Consider the following 21,531-nt stretch of genomic DNA (forward strand, 5'->3'; position numbering starts at 1 on the left):
TAGTATATTTATGTAGACGATAAACCTTTGTTTGAAGTTTTCTACAATAACAAATTTTATTTTTAATTTCAGTTTTATTTCCATCAAAAAATTCGAAATCCACAATTAAAGATGAATCTAGCGAATTAAATTTTACGTATATATATATTGCGCACCCTCGCGCAGTTACTAATATAATATGGCGAAAAACAAGCAAGTACATGCCCAAGGGCTCTGTTTCTAACATGATTGTGACATCTTGTTTGGACAACATATGTCGCATTTGGATTGAAACTGTGTTACCGGACGATGGATTGATAAATATGACACAATTTGATCCGATGGCTTCACAAAATCCTAAATTTAGGACTCATCGACATAAGCATCGGTTTATGCAAAGACTTAAGCATATGAAAACCTGTTTCCACATACGTCGACATGCAAAAAGTGGATCCAACACGGGCACGGTTGTGGGAGATTTGATGCCAAGCAACTTTCCAGGGCCGATTCCATCGCTACCATCATCGTGTAGTGTGCACGATTTTCATTCTTACGGATTTCATGGTAGTGGAATATCTCAAGGCATGCATTTTCATTTGGCTGCTTCTATAAATGCTGAAACAGATATACCGTTGGTCCCTTCAATGCAGTCGCCATCAGACGCTTCAAATCAAAATAATTTCGTACTTCATTGGCTTAATAACAAAGAAATGGATTTTACAATCCAAGCTGAAGCCATCCTTCAAGAGTTAACAAAAAAAGTTATACATGAAGAGAACCAGAATACACATGGTGGAAATCTGTCGGATCACACTGACAATTTATCGAATGGAGCACAATCTAAAAGAAAATATATAAGAACAGCTTCAAAATCTGTTTCTGTAGATGATAACAGTGCTACAGGCGATGACAGCAAGGCTTCTAATCACCATATGTATCCGAGCGGAATACAGAATGTAAATTCAATGTCAAATACAGCGTCACTGAATTCATTGAATAATGATAGTTCCCTTTCCCACCAATTAACTGACTCATTGGATATAAAAATTGATTGCTTGTTGCGTGATTGGCATCAAAGTCCAGATTTACTATTTGCAATTCATCCAGTGGATGGCAGTTTCCTTATTTGGGTTGTTGAGTGGCTAGATGACTTCTATCCAGGCTCATTTCGTCAAGCACAGGTTTCTTTTTCTACTAGAATACCAAATGCGTTTCCCTTAGGTGACGCAATGTCAATGTCTACGATGGTTAGTTTGTATAATACAGGCACCCATCCATTAGTCTTTCGTGAGATAGCTAATAATGTGAAATGTAAAGACGAAGATATACTCAGCGAAGAAGATGATGATGACATATCGGTTAAAGACGATTCTGAGAATGATTTTCAAGGAAATACCGAACCTAATAAAAATACCAAAATTAATCCTGTTAATGATGGCGATGAAATTGAAGACAAATTAAAGGCTTCTACTATTGGAAACATCACCTCAGCAATATCCCCATCCGTATCGATGGTTACGAAACATTCAAACGGCACACTTAATTTATGGCAATTATCTTTTGCATACAAGACCAAATTCACTCAAGTTCTAAGTATTGGGCATGTGAGTCGAGTTTCTGGACACAGGTTTAGAGTAAATGATATTAACTGTCATCCAGTCTTGCCCCTTCTTGTATCGACGTCCCATCACAATTTGTCGGAATTTGACACTAAAACCCCAACAAGTACGCCAAACTTCGAATCGAATGTGTTGGAAAATGTGTGCACTCCTTCTGGATTTTGTTCGGAATTGATTCTGTGGAGAGTGGATTCTGTAGGTCCTCTTTGCCACTCCGGAGGTGTTAGTGAACTTGCTCGTATAAATTCCCCGGAAATATCGGCATTTAGCAACGTTGCATGGATACCTACATTGCTACCTAGTACTACATTGGGAAGCTACAGTAATTCGCCATCTGCATGTTTCGTGGCTAGTGATGGTGAACATTTACGTGTCTATCAGGCTGTTATAGATGCCCGTACTCTTTTAGCGGAAATATCCTCATCCGAAAGTATTACTAAATTACAGAAATCGGCATCCATATCTTCTTTGTATTCTAATGCGTCCTCTACTTTAAAGGGGCTAAAGTTTTCACTACATGATAAACTAAAAGTTGTGTCTCAGCAATCCACTGCCCGGCCGGGTTGTATTATACAGCTAGATCCAATTTCGGATGCCAAACACGACTGGCAGAATACTCAATTTCTGCATGTTTTCCAAGCACAATTAATAACTGGTAGCGATTCATCAACTTCTGAATGTGAAAAATCGGATGGGAAGTGTGGCAATCAAAGTGACTTGGATGCTATTGTAGATTTACAACAAAATGCGGAATTTGAGGAACCGTTTTATATTGTTATTATTGAAAAAACCATCAAAGGCAGTACCATTCATATGTGGCGTATAATTATATCATCGAAAGAACAGAAAATATTACTTCCTGAAACAGCTATGTATGTTCCAGATAGCAACCTTACCCAGGAAGCTGATGACTTCGATGTATATCGAAAAATGTCTGAGGTTAATTTTGATCCCTCAAATCAAAAGAATAAAATGGAGGATATAATAGAACCTCCACATATTGTAATAACAACAAAAAAGGTATGCACCCAAGAGTTGCCACTTCCTGAGGGTGTCGATGTAATACATGCGTCACCTGCAGCGGGCCATCTTAGTTCTTCTTCAATATATCCAGCTTGTTATGCACCATATATTATTGTTACAGCTTGTTCGGATTCAATATCCCGATTCTGGAAATGTGAAGCTAATAAAAATCCAACCGATTCAAATAATGAATATATATGGTCTGAATGGAAGATGTTCAGCAAGAAACAAGACTCTGCAATAGAAATTCCGGGACAGCCGTTAAATATAAGTGCCGCATATTCAGGTAGAATTGCTTGTGCTTACAAATACGGCAAAAGTTTTACAAGACCCAATAAGGGCGGAGATCCCGATTCTAGATATATTAATCTTTGTGTTGGAATATACGAATGTGAAAGTTCTGGTGGGAGTGAGTGGGTTCTTGAAGATACCATTCATCTTAAAAATATACACTTGCCACGTATCAACATTGATAACGGAATTGATTTGAGCTATTTACATGATTCTCGTATATTACAGAAAAAACAACGTCTTAACCAAGTCTTGCATAATTTTACTACTCATGATGAAATAAGATCTCCACGTAGTGGGGATTCGACTCCAGAGACAAACGTAAAAAGTCACAGTAGTTTACTTGCGGTACCGAGTTTTAGCACTTTGCAATCTCTTAGAAAAAGTATCGCAGAGAACGGAAACACATGCCCTCTTACCCAAAAACATCTGGTTCAGCTTGATTGGGTTTCAAAAGAAGATGGTTCGCATATTTTAACAGTAGCTGTTGGCAGCAAAATTTTACTATACACACCAGTGTCATCAGATATAGCTCAAGCAAACATAAAGGCCATGAAAGAATCGAGATCAGTTAATCGTCCAATTTTACGAAAGGCAAGTTCCTTGGCTCAACCTCATTTTAATGATGAAATACGATGGATGAAGTTACGACAAATAGATTTACAAACAGCAGACGGTTTACCCCCTCTACCCATGCAAATATCATGGGTTAGAGACGGAATACTAGTCGTCGCAATGGATTCCGAAATGCATGTATACTCCCAATGGAAACCTAGATATAACCAACAACATAATGTTGACGACATTATGGACAACAGAAATTTAAGAGATGAGGACCTACGTTCCATCGCGAACGAATCATCAAAATTGCGCATAAAGAGCGCAGCTTCAATGCCTCTCATGAGCAAAGTTAGTACCGCAAACTTGCAGCTACTTTCCAAGGATAACAAGAAAAAAATAGGCGCCACAAGTTCGTCTAACGTACAAAATTCATCAGACGCTGCTACTATTAACGAAGATTATATGACCGATTTAGGTCTATTTCAAGCGTCTCGCATTGCATGTCCTGTACTACCGCAGTATCATCCTAAGCAGTTGATGGAATTGTTGAATTGTGGAAAAATTCGTTGGGTTAAAGCTATTCTGGCACACTTGGTACGATGTCTTAGTGCTCCCACTATTAAAGGAAATAACGAAAGTGATGATGCGTCCATAACACAGGTAAGAAAAAACGCAATATAATAAAATTCAAATCCATCGAAATTAAATCAATTTTTTTGCAGAAGTCTTGGTCTAGATCGAGAACGCTTTCAATAAGTTATGCTCCGGATACAACAATACAAGCAGATCACAGAGGATCAACCACACAGGTAATGATTTGTTGCAGATAATGATATGTATATTGCATATATATACTCATTTACATTATCGGTATCAAAAAATACATATTTTTTTAAATTTTATTCAAACTTTTAATTGGTGTAAGTGACAGGTTGCACCGAGAGCGTCCGCCATATTGCTAAATTTTAATAATCCTACTTTATTCCAGAGCCAGTTGGTTTCCGATGTTCCTTTGATAGAAGTGGGGACGATGTATGTGAACTGTTTACAAATTATGAACCTATATTAGATGATTTCTGGAAAGAAGTGTTTTGTTCACCGGAAATCAGAAATGCCAAAATAGAGCCAACGAAAATGGGTTCTTCCCTCTTTATATGGAGGTCAGGGAGCGCAAAAATTCGCTCGCGAATGATTCAAAATACATTCTTTTCGTTTTGTGCTCATTTTACGAATGAATTTATGGCGATAAATTCTTTACCAAACGAGCAATCGCCAAAGAATGTTCGCACACACAAAACAAATGAGTGAGAGCACACAACAACGTTCGTTTCGTTTGGTGGTTGAAATTCTTTCTGACATTCTCTCACGAATGAAAACAAACATTCCCGAATTCTCGCGAATGCTCAAAACGGCAAAAACAATAACAACAAACGTTCGTGAACTTGATAGTTGTTTGACATGTGTTTTGTTATTCCACACATTTTCTGCTACACACACATTCATTCGTTGTGTGTGTTTACTTTTTTATGATATTTTTGTTTGTGTTGTTTTATAAAAGTGCTCGCGAGCATTCGCGGACATTTGTTTTTTGAGTTTTTAAAAGAATGTTATTCAGCAACAAATGCTCGCGAAAGAGTGAATCAACGACGCTTGCAGCGAAATTTTATCGTTCGTGAATTTTTCGTGCAATGCGAAGAGAGAGATTTCGCGAGAGATTCCAAATGATTGTTCATTCATTGTAACTTTATCATTCGCGATAAATTAGAAACATTCGAATTCTCGCCCGTGAGTATTCGTGAGAAAGAGCGTATTTTAATCATTCTTCGCACCCTGATGGAGGTTAAACATTTTCGACAAACATATTTTTCAAATTACAGTCACTTCAGTGGGAAAATGTTCAACTTTAAGTAATTTTATCATAAATAAGAAATATCAATCATTGCTATTGGCTTTATGATTTTTCAAAATTTTAAAAATTTGGCAAAAAATTTTGAGAACGTAGTTTATGCATAATAGGGGTATGTAATTATATAAAGAACAATAAAAATATAAACGCCAACTGAAATGTGGACTCATAATTATATAGCATAAAGGTTTCCATTTCATATAAATGCGACATACCTCTTATTAACGCTTAACATTGCTTGTCAAGTCCAAAGTCTTATTGTAATCAGTAGTGCGACTCTGTAATATTTTTTGCCATTAATAACAAATCCAATAAAATTAAAACACACAGAACGTATTTAAACGATTTAAATACGTCCTTTCTCATGAATACACATGGCGAGAAGAGCGTTCATTTGAAAAACTCGAAAAACAAACGTTCGAGAATGATCGCGAGCGCAACGACCATCGCTGTTGTGTGCTCGCTTTCGTTTGTAATGTGTGTGCGAAAAAAAAAATATTTTCGTTAATTAATAAATTTATAAGAAAATGAAAATATAATTCAAATGCACCTAAATATAATTCATATGTACAATACCATATTTCTGAAGATTTTGGTAACGAGAGTGCCAAAAGAATGAAAATAATCCCTGAATATTTTTTCCCAATGAAAAAACTGAATTTTACATGTTTACTATTTGACCCAGCAAACGTAGTTTAGCCTTATAAAAATTGCATCAAAATAAATTTTGTAGCACTTGAAAATATATACTAGAAAGTGGGATAGGTGATCGCGCTATATTCTTTCCAAACCTGATTTCATACGACAATGTGTGTCTCCCCTTTGAATCTAAGAGATATTCCTTCAGTTTTTATAATAAGCCAGCTGAAAAAAGTCTGGGAACTCTAGTTGTGTAAAGTCGAGTTTTTGTGTTTTGTCAAAACTGTGTTTAAATTTCATTAAATTTAAATAATTAATACTTTGTAATTTAAATTAATTTACAACTTCCTCGTAAAATTGTCATTTAGCAACAAAGTGAAAAGTTTTAGCTTGTGCATTTAAGACTTCATTTGATAATAAAGTGATTATAGTTGTTTCATATTTTTCCTTTAGTCCTCATATTCTTATATTTACGTGTTTGACGTTTTGATGTCATACTGTTATTGTCTTTTATTCGAGCATCAATTGTTTTATAAAATAAATTTGTGTCTGGGCAGAAACGTAAAAGGTCTGCGAAAAAGGCTCCCAATAAAGTCGTGCCTAGTCGCAAACCCACAGTTTCTGTTGGGAATACAGTGCCACAATCACCTTCCGTCAATATCACAGATACAACGGAAACTGATTGTGTCCAGACATATGCTAGTGTTGCGTCACATTCGGCCTCGGAAATCGTTAAGGATGTAAATGAAGTGATTAATCCAAAATCTGTGAGTATAAGTACTGCTAGTCTGGAAAAGACTTCAAAACCTACTCACGGAAATCGGGAATCATCAGTTCAATCATCTAATGCGTCTTCCGTAGCTGGCACTAGCAATTTCCTCCAACCTGGTCAAAGACCATTATCTATGGCTCCCACCATGAAAATGGTATTTATATCTAGATTTGCACCAGATACCTCGGCTGAGGATATAAATTATTATATAAAATCAAAAATCGATGGAAATTTCTTTCTACGTTGTTATAAGCTCCGGTCTGCTTTCTCAGAAAGTAGATCATCTTTTAAAATCGTAGTACAAGAAAGTATGTTTCATCGACTAATTTCGAGAGAATTTTGGCCTGCTAATGCATTTGTAAAGGAATTTCTGGAAATATCTGAAAACTTAGCTCATTTGCCTCAGAGGGCTGAAATATTGCCAAAAAACTAAATATGTTTCTCAATGTTTGCTATCAGAATGTAAGAGGGTTAAACACAAAATTAACTCGATTATTCTCTGATAGCCTTGGGTTTAATTATGATGTTATAGTATTTTCTGAAACTTGGTTAAAAGCATCCGTGTTAAATAGTGAAATTTTGTGTTCTAGATATCAAATATTTAGAAAAGATAAAGTTTTTAAAAAAGGTGGTGGCGTCCTTATTGCATTTGATGCCAAATATTCCACTAATTTAATTGAATTAAACTGTTTTGATATCGAATTTATTTGCATATCCATTGAATTAGAAAATTTTAAATTATTTGTGACTTGCTCATACATTCCTCCCTCATCGCAACTTGATATTTATAATCAGCATCTGTTAGCAATAAATTCAATCACTAACAAAATGAATGACTCTGACAAAATATTAGTTATCGGCGATTTTAATCTGCTGTCCGTAAAGTGGCTTTCATTGGCAGATTCGGAGGCTCTAACACCCTTGACATCTGATGCAAATGTAAACTTATATACCTTTAAAATTGTAAATCGTTTTAGCGACATAAATCTTTATCAAATAAATAGCGTATCAAATTGTTATGATCGAATTCTAGATCTAGCATTTGTGAATTATACACAATATTTCCGAAAGCTAAACCCACTTATCTCAACCGTAAATTTTATGATATCCTAAATAAATTTATTCTAGAATGTGTTCCCATTGTTAGAGTTAGAAACTCGGAACGATATCCATGGGTCACATCTGGGCTTTCAAGTATTAAAAATTATAAAAATAAACTTTTTAAAAAATATAAAAAATCAGGCTCCTCTATAGATTATGCTAAATATGCTGTCGCATGGTCTAATTATACGTCAGAGTCCCGAAAACTTTACAATCTTTATTTAAACAAGATTAAACTTAATTTCAAATCCAATCCTAAATCTTTTTATGACTTTGTTAATATAAAAAGAAAAGCTACGTCAAAGCCCACCATCTTGAAATTCAATAATCAGACATTTGAGACAAACTCTGAAATTTCCGAGTGCTTTGCAAATTTTTTCGCTACAACATATTCATATTCACCCTGTCCAAATAAAGATACATATAGTTATAAATTATCGACGATAGATCAAATATCTATGCCTTTTTTACAAAGTCAATATGTTTCTAAAAATCTACGTAATTTAAGATCAATTAAAAGTCCAGGTCCGGATGGCATTCCTAGCATAATTCTAAAGTACTGTTCAGATACATTAGCTATCCCTTTAACGCTATTGTTTAATTATTCCCTGAAATATGGTAATTTTCCAACCTTCTGGAAGAAATCCTATATAGTTCCTTTACACAAATCTGGTAGCTTAACTAATGTCTCGAATTATAGAGGAATTGCTAAATTGAGTGCAATTCCAAAATTATTCGAAAAACTGATTACTGATGTAATTTCTCATAAAGTTCAGCCAATCTTAAGTCCATATCAACATGGTTTTCGTAGTGGCGTCTCAACAATTACAATCTTATTCAATTTTCCTCAACCGTCATAAAAGGTTTTATTCAGCGTAATCAAACCGACACGATTTACACTGACTTCGGTAAAGCTTTTGACAGGGTTAACCATGAACTTTTAATATATAAATTAAATCAAATTGGTTTCAGTATAAATTTAGTTAAATGGATATCATCTTATTTGAGAAATAGATCACAGGTAGTTTTGTTTGATGATTGTCTCTCCAAATCCATTAATGTTCCTTCCGGTGTTCCCCAAGGAAGTCATTTAGGTCCACTCCTCTTTCTTCTATTTATAAATGATTTACCAAATGCAATAATACTCCAAATTGCTAATGTATGTTGTTTATCACCCATAACTCTATGAAGCAAGCTGATTTACTTCAAAATGATTTAAATAACCTGTTTCAATGGTGCGAATTAAACTGTATGGATTTAAACCTAAACAAATGTTTTTAAGATCTTCTACTTTAACAAGGCAATACAATATTAATGGTACTGTTTTATCAACTGTAGATTCATTTGTTGATCTTGGTATTTGAATGGATCCAAAATTAAATTTTAATAATCATATCATTTCTATGGTAAACAAAGCCCACGGTGTCTTAGGATTAATAAAACGATGGGCTAAAGAATTCTCTGATCCCTACATTACAAAACAACTTTTTACATCTCTTGTGCGACCCATATTAGAATATGGTTCTGTTGTATGGGATCCCCAATATACAATATATTCCGATAAAATTGAATCAGTGCAGAAACAATTTCTAATTTTTGCACTGAGAGGTTTACATTGGAATAGTGACTTTGTGTTGCCTTCTTACACTAGCAGGTTAAAATTAATTCGACTGCCTACATTAAAAAGTAGACGTATTATGTTGAACACTATGATAGTAATTAAAATACTAAACGGTAATATACCCTCAGACTTCCTAATTTCATCCATTAGAATAAATGTTCCTTTTCGATCAAGTAGATATTATCAACCATTATACGTAGATTTTCATCGCACAAATTATTCTATGGGAGATCCACTTAGTAAAATGTGTATTGATTTCAATTCTGTGTATTCTAACGTAGACTTTTGTATGAATATAGAACTAATAAAATCTAATATAATCATATTTTTAAATGAATAATACAACTTCAGTAGTGTTTGGCGGGTTATTTGGGATACCATTTGTATTTTGTTTTTGCAAAATAGTCAGGCTTAATACCAGTTTGTTGTTTTCATAAAAAACAACTATTTATTAGTGGGGAATGTATGGCATTGTCCGCCGAGGGGTAAGGCAGAGAAGACTATAGTTTCGGATCTCGCCACTGATCCTCATCAGTTCCCTTAATTTTTTGTTAGGATATTCTCCCCAGAAGCTATTAATAGCTTCTTTACAAAAAACCTTTCAAACCCAAACCCAAATGTCTCTTGTGACAATTCGAAGTTCTTACGTTACCAGCGATACGACCCCAATGAGAAGTTCGTTTCGTTGGCGCCTGACTTCGTGGTCAACAAGGCATTTACAGACAACTACAATACATTTCCCACTGCTATGTGTCGTCACTTTGTGACGAATGCACATAACGTTGTTGTTGGTATTGCTACTTAAGCAATAAACCAAACAGTATGACCGTGCCTCGTCTACAATTTCAGTAGTGTTTGGCGGGTTATTTGGGATACCATTTGTATTTTGTTTTTGCAAAATAGTCAGGCTTAATTCCAGTTTGTTGTTTTTATAACAAACTGGGATTAAGCCTGACTATTTTGCAAAAACAAAATGAATAATACAACTTTAATAACAAACTGGCTGTTGAAGTAGATTTCTGTAGCTGGTTTTCTATCCCTTCTCATATTCCATCATAATGCGGATTATGGTGTGTACGCGATCCCTACGAAAGGGGAGGTCGCCCCCTCGGTCGGCAGGGGTGGGAAAGTGAGGCGTGGGAACGTACGAAAAAAAACTTAATTATTTTATTTAAATTATTGTAGCATAACTTTAGGCAGTTATTTTTATTTCAATGGCTTGCTTGAAAAAGGACTGTTCTATTACTAGCGTTACTGAACGGTTAATATCATGCTGTATTTGTAAAAATGTTGCTCAAGGTATATTTAATAAGGTAGCCGCATCGGCCCAGCTGTTGGTGCAAATAAATGTCAAAAATGTTGTTGTAATGTTGAACCAAAAAATTAAAACACAAAATTATAAATGAAAACCTCCGAATTTCGAAGAACTTTTTTGGCAATACTTTTATTAACATTTTCTACAAGAATTTGTGTAAAAAATCGTGCGAATCTGTTTGTTTTGCCAAAATATTTTTGACATATCAAAATACAACAACCGATGTTTGTTGTAGAAATTCGCCGATGCGGCTACCTTATATATCTACCTTGATGTTGCTCATTTTGAGTGTGCGGGTTTTAATGGTCGCCATTTTGATTTAATTACTGGACTTCGATGGGTATGCATCGATTGTAGATGTTTAAAAATCGATTTTTATAAGATTTTTAAGTATGCTAAAATCGAGATAGCTGCCATGAAGAGAGAGTTCAATTCTGTGTGCTTGCGACTTGATAAGTTTGAGAAAATCTTAATATATAATAGAGCTTAGTGTTAAGTGAGTGAGTGACTGATGGATCATCGCCCAGACGCAACGGCTAAAGCTAAAAGCTTAAAATTTTGTGTGAGGTTTGTTGTTAGCAGTGTTGCCAAAACTTGATTGAGAAAAAAATGCTAGATTTTGTTGAAAAAAATGCTAAAAATTTTAGAAATGTGCCAGAAAAACGTGCAAAAATGAATATGAAGAATTTTGACTATATAATAGTTTATATTTCCTAGAAAATTAAAGTAACGGCCACAGCTGTGAAACAGTTGTCACTATATTTTGAATATCGGGTTCCAGCCAGTGAAGACACTTATTGTGTTTGGTAAAATCGGTAAACATTTTGCTGTTGAAGTCAACCAAGAGCATTTTATATGTTTTTCTGGCCTCTCTAGGGATCCCAAAATTTGACATGGGGTTCTACATATTCTAATAGTGTTTAGTGTTACCATTACTACTCTAGATGATAGCTATCCAATTTGGCATAAAGTTCCGGTTATGGTGAAGTGCGACAATCTATAGTTTTGAACCGATGATATTTATAAGATGAAATGCACAAAAAAGAGAGCTTTTTGTCTAGATGCCACTTTTACAACCCGAACACAAATAAACCAATAAATACGGGACATCTAGTAAACGAAAAAGCGTGGCTGCATTGATAATAATCTGTCAGTATTTTTTTTTTTTTTTTTGATTGAATGACCCAAAACTAGCAAGACATTTAAAAAATTATTATTTAAATTATATTGATTTGTATACACTAAGATGAAAAAAAATGTCATTTCGTTTTCAACACCTCGAAATATTCCCCGGAGACAACACCACAAAGTATATAAATGCTATATCGATTTACGCAAGTCCGCCAGTCCGTCGTGCGTTGCGCATACATTGCTAGTACTCCTAGGTTTTTTGATATTGCAAATGTCATATATCGGCCTATATAACGGTACCCCCAATATTCGGTGTTTTGGGGATTTTTGACACATTTTCCAATCAACTGGCTCTAATTTTGTATTTTTATTATCATTGAATGACACATATCCGTGCCAAAAATTAGTAATATTGACCCAAGTTTCAGGTTATCCCACCATATTACGGTACCCCCGTTATATTTTCTAACGTATTTGTTTTTGTTCAGGGTCCTATCACATTAGTTTTAGATATTTAGATTGTCATCGTCATGGTGGAGGTTATCAAAAGTTCGACCGAGCCGAACTTAACATCGTTTTTACTTATTATATTCTAATAGTGTAGTATTATTATATATAACACCAGGAAGTGGATATCTCGCAGAACTTTTCACCACACGGCAATTAGTTTCGTAGAAAATATATGGATATCCCCGCCCGACTATACTGCTCTGCTCGTTAGAAAAATCAATTTTGTTGGTGCTAAACGAGTTTAAAAAGTGCTAAATGGGCAACACTGGTGGTTGTTAGTGTGTAGGCGTGAGAGGCTGGGTTTTTGGAAATTCGAACTAGAAGGGTACCAAAAGTACTAACATGTACCAAATATGGTACCTTTGTATTAGCGAACGGAAAGAGCTACAATTCTGAAATTAAGAATGTGGGTCACTGATGGAAAGTTAGAATGATGTACAAAAGGGTTTTTGAAAATTCGACCTAAAAGTGTATGAAAAGTACTAAACTTTACTAAATGTAGTTCTAATTGTATATATATTGAACATATATAGCTAGAATCTTGAAACTTTATATGGAATACAGATTGGGAAGTGGTGTTGATGTATGGAAATGGCTTAAGAAATTCGTCCTTTTATGTATAAAAAGTACAAAGTGATACTAAATATGGTACTATTTGCATTTAGATTGCTATTAGGTTGCTGATAGCTTTAAAAAATCGAACTTATGTGTACGAAAAGTATTTATTTGAATTTGCCTCTGAAAGTCGTGTAAGTGACTGCGGAAGTGCCCATATTTTGGAGATTCGTATTTATGTGTACGGATAGTAAATAAAATAGAAAATGCATTAAATTTGGATTTGGGTAATAGAGAGAGAGAGTTGGAAACCTAAAATTTAGAATGTGGGTAATTGACGGAAAGTTAGAAAGAAGTACCAAAGGGGTTTTGTTACCAACTGGTGCAAAATTAATGGTATGATGGTATGGAGGTAGTTTTGAAAATTTAAATATGGAACCTGTACGTATTTTCTAAAATATATAATTGGAATTCTGATCTATTCTTAATTTGTAAAATGGAAATAAGAAACAGATTTCGGAAAATAGTGCTTATTTGTATGAAGAGTACTAAATGGTAATAAACTTAATATTAGATGTAGGAATAGAGATGGAAATCAGAACAATAGTGCAACAAATCATTCACGGTATTCACGATTTCCATATGAAATATATATTTTTTTGTATTCCCTTTCCGCGTCCAAGTAGCGTGAACTTTGCTAGTGTTTAATACATTTGAATTAAATTTTAATTATAACTACCATATGGATAAGGTAAACCCTTTCCCACAAATTTTACTTTCGCCCAGAAATCATTAAAAACTTTTAATTCTCTGGTCCAGATGGTGTCCCATCATCTATGCTAAAATCTTGTGCTTATGAATTGTACTTACCACTAACATATTTATTTAACTATTCTTTATCTCTTAGGTATTTCCTCTTCACTGGAAATCTAGTTATATAATCCCTTTACACAAAACTGGAACTGAAAATTATATAGGCATAGAGGCCACGTTGATGGCGATTCCAAAGTTATAAGAACTTTTGGTTTCTCGAAATATTTCCCACTTTGTCTCATCTATAGTATCTTCTTTCCAATATGGCTTTATAAAAGGGAGGTCTACATTAACAAACCTGGTGGAGCTCATGTGTCACGTTCACAATGGGTTTATCAATAAACTGCAAGCTGATATAATTTATACTGATTTCAGTAAAGCGTTTGATAATATTAGAAAATGTAGGAAACAGGTTGTGTCGTTTCTTTTAAATATAGAATACAGGAGCTTTATTGGATCAAATAGGACGCTTCGAGAAACTATTAATAAATTAGAACATAGGAAAATAATATACAAAAGAGTAAATAAGAATAGGTCACGTTGCCATATTCATTATAATACATAGTGTGGCCAAGTAATTTGTAATTGTAATAAAACAATGCAATAAATATCGAAATGCTGGACTTCAATCTGAAGATTTTCAATTTCGATGCTGGAAGGGCTTTGGTCAACAATCATTCGGCAATCATTTCTTCGGAAGGACAGTGTTCGCAGCTGATTATTTTCTTTTCGACTTAATCGTGGAAAAGCAATCGACGTTTGCTTTTTCAATGGCCAGCTGACAGCAACACCATTCAGTAGGAAAATATAGGAAAGAAGATTAAAAAGGGAGTCAACGTTTCTACGAAAGGAAATATGGAAATTAAAATCGCCAACAACAACAATATATCTGGTATATATATCCACAAGTTCAGATTCCAAAGAATTAAGTATGTGGGCAAGTATACAACACCAATAATCAAGCTAGATGTACCTGAACTTAAATGCAGAAAAAGAGCTTCACATACATCAGGTTTTGAAATCTTTGAAACAATTTTAGTTTTCACAGCATTAGAAATATATAATGTGACGCCTCTTCCACGACGACCTACACGATCATTACGAAATATCTTATATCCTGGTACTTGAACAGTTTTGGTAATATGGGATTTGAACCGAGTTTCAACCACACCCACAATGTGTAACAAGTTAGATTTCATTTCATTTATTTCATCCAATGTAATATAAAAAAGCCAGCATGGCCAATAACTTATATTAACTTATATAACAAAAAAATCCAAACAAAGAATAAACTAAATAAATTAAAAATACATAATCGTAAAAAAAACTACAAAATGGAATTTAATGCAAACAACTAATATTTTTAACTTCATCAAATTTTATCGAAGTGGTGTTAGGATTAAGAGATTGATATTATCACCGTTATAACAAAATTTTCTTATAAAAAAAACATTACGTGAAACCAGAGTGAGTATGAATGAATTTAATACCCCTTTAAGTGAATAATATGTAAAAGAGGGATAAAACAAAGCTAGCTACAGAGTGAGACGATTATAGTAACTCATCTTTTCATCCCTCCTCCCAGATTTCTTCTAATAACCATTACTTGGACAACCTACATGCTAGCTACCCATACCTTTATTTGTTTTGTAGTCAAAATTGAAATGATTGGAAGTTTTTACTTGTGGAAAATTTATATATTCCTATGGCATTTAACACATTATGGCATATATGCAGACTTTATCATTTAATTTAACGTCTTCTTCGATTAAACTGTTTTCATTACCAAGTTAGATGCTAGGAAGTTGTAAACAACAATATGTTTCTTTGCTTAATTTTTTTTCCTCAAAGCAAATATCTAAAATTTTATGGACATTAAATGTTTCATAATTATATTCTTAAATTGTAATTAGCGGTTTCATACACTTACAAAGGGGGTTTTAAGTGTAGTTTGATCTTCTTTATTATATTTTTAATTTGTGAAGTTTCACTGCGATTTACATCACAGGGCTGTCCACACTAATATACACGTTTTAGAGATTGTATTTGTTTCGAAATACACACATTTCACAACGTTACCTAAATTCCAACGCAGCGTACAAAAATATTCAACTTCCCCACTATGGCAACATGTTTTATCGAATCCATTTTTCTTATGCCATGTACAGACGAGCGTTGTTCGCTCACTCATTCGTCGTTCGACCCTTAATTATGAAGTAATTACTTAGTTCCCCATACAAAATTTTCTGAGCGAACACCGATTTTTGTACGTAGTTCAATTCGAATCACTCTCCAAACAACAAAGAAATTCGTCCCATCCCTAAAGGTATGTGTTATTTTTTGAAAGTTTATTTATGTATGTGTGACACACACAATGCATGAAGAAAATCAAAATATTGTCTGTTCCCGTATTGCAAGAATCAACTACTTTTTACTACGATAACACTTTTTTCCTTTATGATATCGAAAAAAAAATAGTAAAAACTCGTAGATTCTTGCAGTACGGGAACAGACCAATAGTTTTGATTTTGAAAATGAAACCCTTTCATTTTCAAAGTTCATTTTCAAAGTTGACAGTAAATAATTTTGAGTATACAAATAATAAAATTTTGACGAAATAAGAAAGAACTGAATTTACGATTCAAAATGTGATTTTTTTTGCACAAAAATCGATTTTTTGGAATAGTGATTGAAGAGTTTGCTATACATTAGTCAATCTCACATATACAAAAAGGGGTTCATCGGCATGACTGCATGATGCATAGTGTATGGGGCCCTTAACAATTGAGAGCATTTATCGAAAATAAATTAATTTTGACCGCTGGAAAATATTTATAAAATGTTCAAACTTTTTCAGTAAAATTGAAAATGATGAATGAAAAGTAACAAATTGTCTAGTTTTTATATATGCAGCAGGATGTAAATTTTGTTATCTTCGTAATGCAATATGCATTTTTTCACCTTTGGTTCTATTTAGCGTGCAAAACAAGAAACAAATGTGGGGAAACCCAAACAAAAATTCTCCAATTTTTTATTTACATACTAGCATTTGCCCGCAACTTCGTTAGCGAATGTGGGAAATATTTAAACATGTATTAACATATTATTTTATTTTCATAGAAAATTTCATATGTGAGAAAAACTAAGGACTCCACACATTAATATCGCCAATAAATTAAAATTGAGTACCATTTAGTACCCAATTTCATGATTCGAGCTACACAGGTTCACCCAAATTCAATTTGTACCAAATTTAGCACACATTATTTCCAAGAGTACCCACCTCAACAATCCAACCAAACTTCCTGCATAGCCCGATCATACACCCAAATTCAAATTTCAGGATCCAAGTCTATGCTTCACCCACAATTTAAATTGTACCAAATTTAGTACACAATAGTTTCTACACCCCCACAGTGATCTTAAATCCAAGTTTAAGATCATAATAAAACTCTGATGACATGAATTAAGAATAGTGTTGTATGAACGGGTTAATTCATGTACGTAATTCTGAGAGCGAACTACGTACATGAATTAACCCGTTCATACAACACTATTCTTAATTCATGTTATTAGAGTTTTGTTATATCAAACTTTTTGTTTCTTGTTTTACACCAAAATGTTAACATATTTGCGTGAATCACATATGGATCTAAATAGAAAAACTAATTCTCTTTCTCCTGACTATAGTATGAAAATATATCTATTAACTTTTAACATTTGTTTCTCGTTTTTTACGCTAAAGTGAAAGAAATGCATATTGCATTATGTAGATTACAAACTTTTCATCCTACTGCATATATAAAAACTAGACAATTTGTTACTTTTCATTCATCATTTTCAATTTTACTGAAAAAGTTTGAAAATTTCATAAATATTTTCAAACTGTCAAAATTAATTTATTTTCGATAAATACTCTCAATTGTTAGGGATGGGACAAAATTCTTGGTTATTCAGAGAGTGATTCGAATTGAACAACGTACAAATGTCGGCATTATGCCATGTACAGACGAGCGTTGTTCGCTCTCTCATTCGTTGTTCGACCCTTAATTATGAAGTAATTACTTAGTTCCCCATACAAAATTGTCTGAGCGAACACCGACTTTTGTACGTTGTTCAATTTGAATCACTCTCCGAATAATCAAGAAATTTGTCCCTTCCCTAACAATTGAGAGTATTTATAGAAAATAAATTAATTTTGACAGCTTGAAAATATTTATAAATTTGTCCCATCCCTAACAATTGAGAGTTTTATCGAAAATAAATTAATTTTGACAGCATGAAAATATTTATAAAATTTTCAAACTTTTTCAGTAAAATTGAAAATGATGAATGAAAAGTACACAATTGTATAGTTTTTATATATGCGACAGGAAGTAAATTTTGTTTTCTACATAATGTAATATGCATTTATTTTCCCTTGGTTCTAATTAGCGTACAAAAAAGGAAACAAATGTGCGGAAACTCAAACAAAAACTTCTCCAAATTTTATATGTGCCAGTTTGAGACATTTGAATTGAGAAAATAAAAAAATGTATTAAAAACAAAATATTCAGAAAAAAAATGAAAACATGAATCAAAAGTAAATAGCTATGGGTTCTTACAATATTCAGGAGAAAGAGAATATTTTTTTCTATATAAATTCATAGGTAATACACACAAATAAGTTGAGATTTCGGTGTATAAGGAGAAACAACAAATTTGAAAAAGAAAATTCTGATGACATGAATTAGGAATAGTGTTAATTTAAAATTTTTATTTAAATGAAAATTATGCACACCAACAAAATATACATTTATACGAAAAGAACATTTTTTAAAGTAACAAATTAGGAAAAATTATAAAATTAAAAAAATTATAAAACTATTTGAAATTTGTTGAAATTAGTGTATTGTGTAAATTTTCCCCTACCCTCAAAATTAAATATCCTTAATTGGGTTCCTGATTATAAATATATGTATGTTCCCTACATTCTGAAACATGGGCATCTAAAATAAGGACTCTTGTGCTTTCTCGGGAAATCATGCCCGCCATTGAAAGAATGGACTTTTCAATTAATTTTCTTATGATTATCTACCACTTATTTTATAATTATGATTATAAACCACTTTATATCATCAATATTTTATTACTACACACAGACAATCAATAGTTTTGAAACTGTTTCATATATGCAGAATCACTCGCCTATCGTAATTCAAATTAAAAATTTTTAAACGTGTAATGGCAACGGAAATTTCTATTAGCAAAACCTGGCTGATGAAGCTGATTAGGTGCGCTACTAATTCGATGTTTATTTAAAGGTGAAGAAGTTTGCAGTGTATTAACATTAACGGCCGCAAGAGATTTCAAGGACGTAATACTGTGCAACTTTTCCTTGATAGCCGAAAAACATTTAATAATGCTTAAAAAAAGAAGATTTATATTTCAACTAGCATATACCCGCTACTTCGTCAGCGAATGTGGGAAGTATTTAAAACCCAATACCAACCAATATTAACACTTTTAAAACCGTTTGGTACCAATGTTCTCTTATAGTACTCAACCCTACACACAAATTCTGACCGCAAAATAAATCAAGCACTATACAAAATTTTGTGTCATTTAGTTAAATTTCCAAATTTCAAATATAGCGTCACCCAAATCCAAATTAAGTACCAGTTAGTAAACATAAATATATAAATTGTCATAACTTCCTACATTAACATACGAATTTCCAACACTTCCCACATACCCCAATCTTAATTTCAAATTTCATGATTCTATCGGTTCGCCTAAATCCAATTTGTTTCAAATTTAGTGCCATTTAATACACATAGGTACAAATTTGCATTACTACCTACATCATGCAATCCAATGAAAACCTTATTACTCAATTTCAAGATTTCAGCTCTATCGGTTAACTTTTAATCCAAACTGTGCCAAATCTAGTGCCATTTAGTACACATTTCCAAAACTTCCTACATACCCCATTCGAACCCCCCAACAGTGATCCTAACCACCATTTGGTACCATTTAGTAAACATTATTACGAATGTCCAAAACTTTCTACATAGCTCAATACTACACCCCGACAGTGATCCTAACTTCAAATTTCAAGATTCTAGCTCTGTCGGTTTACTCAAATCCACATTTGGTACTATTTTGAAACTGTAACCCTAACTCCAAATTTCAGGATTCCAGCTGCATTGGTGCACCAAAAATTTAAATTGTACAAAATTTAGTACACATTTGTACGAATTTTTAAAACTTCCTACATACCCCAATCCTACACCCCCACAATGATCCTAAATCCAAGTTTCAAGATACCAATTCTATCGGTTCGCCCACAATTCAAACTGTACAAAATTTAGTACAAAGTAATACAAAATTTCAACACTTCCTACATACCCCGGTCCTACACCCCCACAGTGATGCTAAATCCATGTTTTAGGATTCAAACTCTATCAGTTCACTCACAATTCAAATTGTACCAAATTTAGTACACAGTAGTACTAATTCCCAAACTTCTTGCATACCCCAATCCTACCCCCCACACTGATCTTAAATACAAGTTTCAGGATTCCAACTCTATCGGTTCACCCACTATTTAAATTGTACCAAATTTAGTACACATTAGTACAACTTTTTAAAGCTCCCTACATATCTCAATCTTAAACCTCAACAATGATCCTGACTCAAAATTTCATGATTCTAGCTCAATTGGTTCACCTAAAATTCAAATTGTACCAAATTTAGTACCATTTAGTACGAATTTCAAAAACTTCCAACTTAACCCAAACCAACACCCCCACAGTGCTCTAAAATCTAAATTTCAGGATTCCAACTCTATCGGTTCACCCACAATTCAAATTGTACCAAATTTAGTACACAGTGGTACGAATTTCCACAACTTCCTACTTAACTCAAACCAACACCCCCACAGTGATCCTAAATCCAAGTTTCAGGATTCCAATTCCATCGGTTCACCCACAATTAAAATTGTACCAAATTTAGTACACATTAGTACAAATTTTTAAAACTCCCTACATATCTCAATCTTAAACCTCAACTATGATCCTGACTCCAAATTTCATGATTCTAGCTCAATTGGTTCACCTAAAATTCAAATTGTACCAAATTTAGTACCATTTAGTACGAATTTCAAAAACTTCCAACTTAACCCAAACCAACACCCCCACAGTACTTCAAAATCTAAATTTCAGGATTCCAACTCTATCGGTTCACCCACAATTCAAATTGTACCAAATTTAGTACACAGTGGTACGAATTTCCAAAACTTCCTACTTAACTCAAACCAACACCCCCACAGTGACCCTAAATCCAAGTTTCAGGATTCCAATTCCATCGGTTCACCCATAAATTAAATTGTACCAAATTTAGTACACATTTGTATAAATTTTTAGAACTCCCTAAATATCTCAATCTTACACCTCAACAATGATCCTGTCTCCAAATTTCATGATTCTAGCTCAATTTGTTCACCTAAAATTCAAATTGTACCAAATTTAGTACCATTTAGTACCCATAAGTAATAATGTTTTAAACTGAGTCCTGACCCCAATCCTACACCCCTACAGTGATCCTGACTCCAAATTTTATTGTTTCCGCTCTATCGGTTCACCCAAATCCAAATTGTACCAATTATAGTACGATTTAGTACTTTTCGTACACATAAGTAACAAATTTCCAAAA

General features: G+C 33.5%; 1 protein-coding gene across 1 annotated transcript in view; it reads left to right on the forward strand.

The window, feature by feature from the left end:
- The window catches only part of LOC133331018 (dmX-like protein 2), a 190,910-nt gene that overhangs the window by 63,958 nt on the left and 105,421 nt on the right, over positions 1 to 21,531 (forward strand). The window contains exons 5-6 of the mRNA XM_061539419.1: positions 73 to 4,133; positions 4,196 to 4,282. Of these exons, the coding sequence (XP_061395403.1) occupies positions 73 to 4,133; positions 4,196 to 4,282 (4,148 nt within the window). The remainder of the gene's footprint in view (positions 1 to 72; positions 4,134 to 4,195; positions 4,283 to 21,531) is intronic.

The sequence above is a fragment of the Musca vetustissima genome, unplaced genomic scaffold, assembly GCF_032173495.1.
Source record: "Musca vetustissima isolate MV318-11 ecotype Yass unplaced genomic scaffold, APGP_CSIRO_Mvet_v1 utg2887, whole genome shotgun sequence".
NCBI classification, from domain to species: Eukaryota; Metazoa; Arthropoda; class Insecta; order Diptera; family Muscidae; genus Musca; species Musca vetustissima.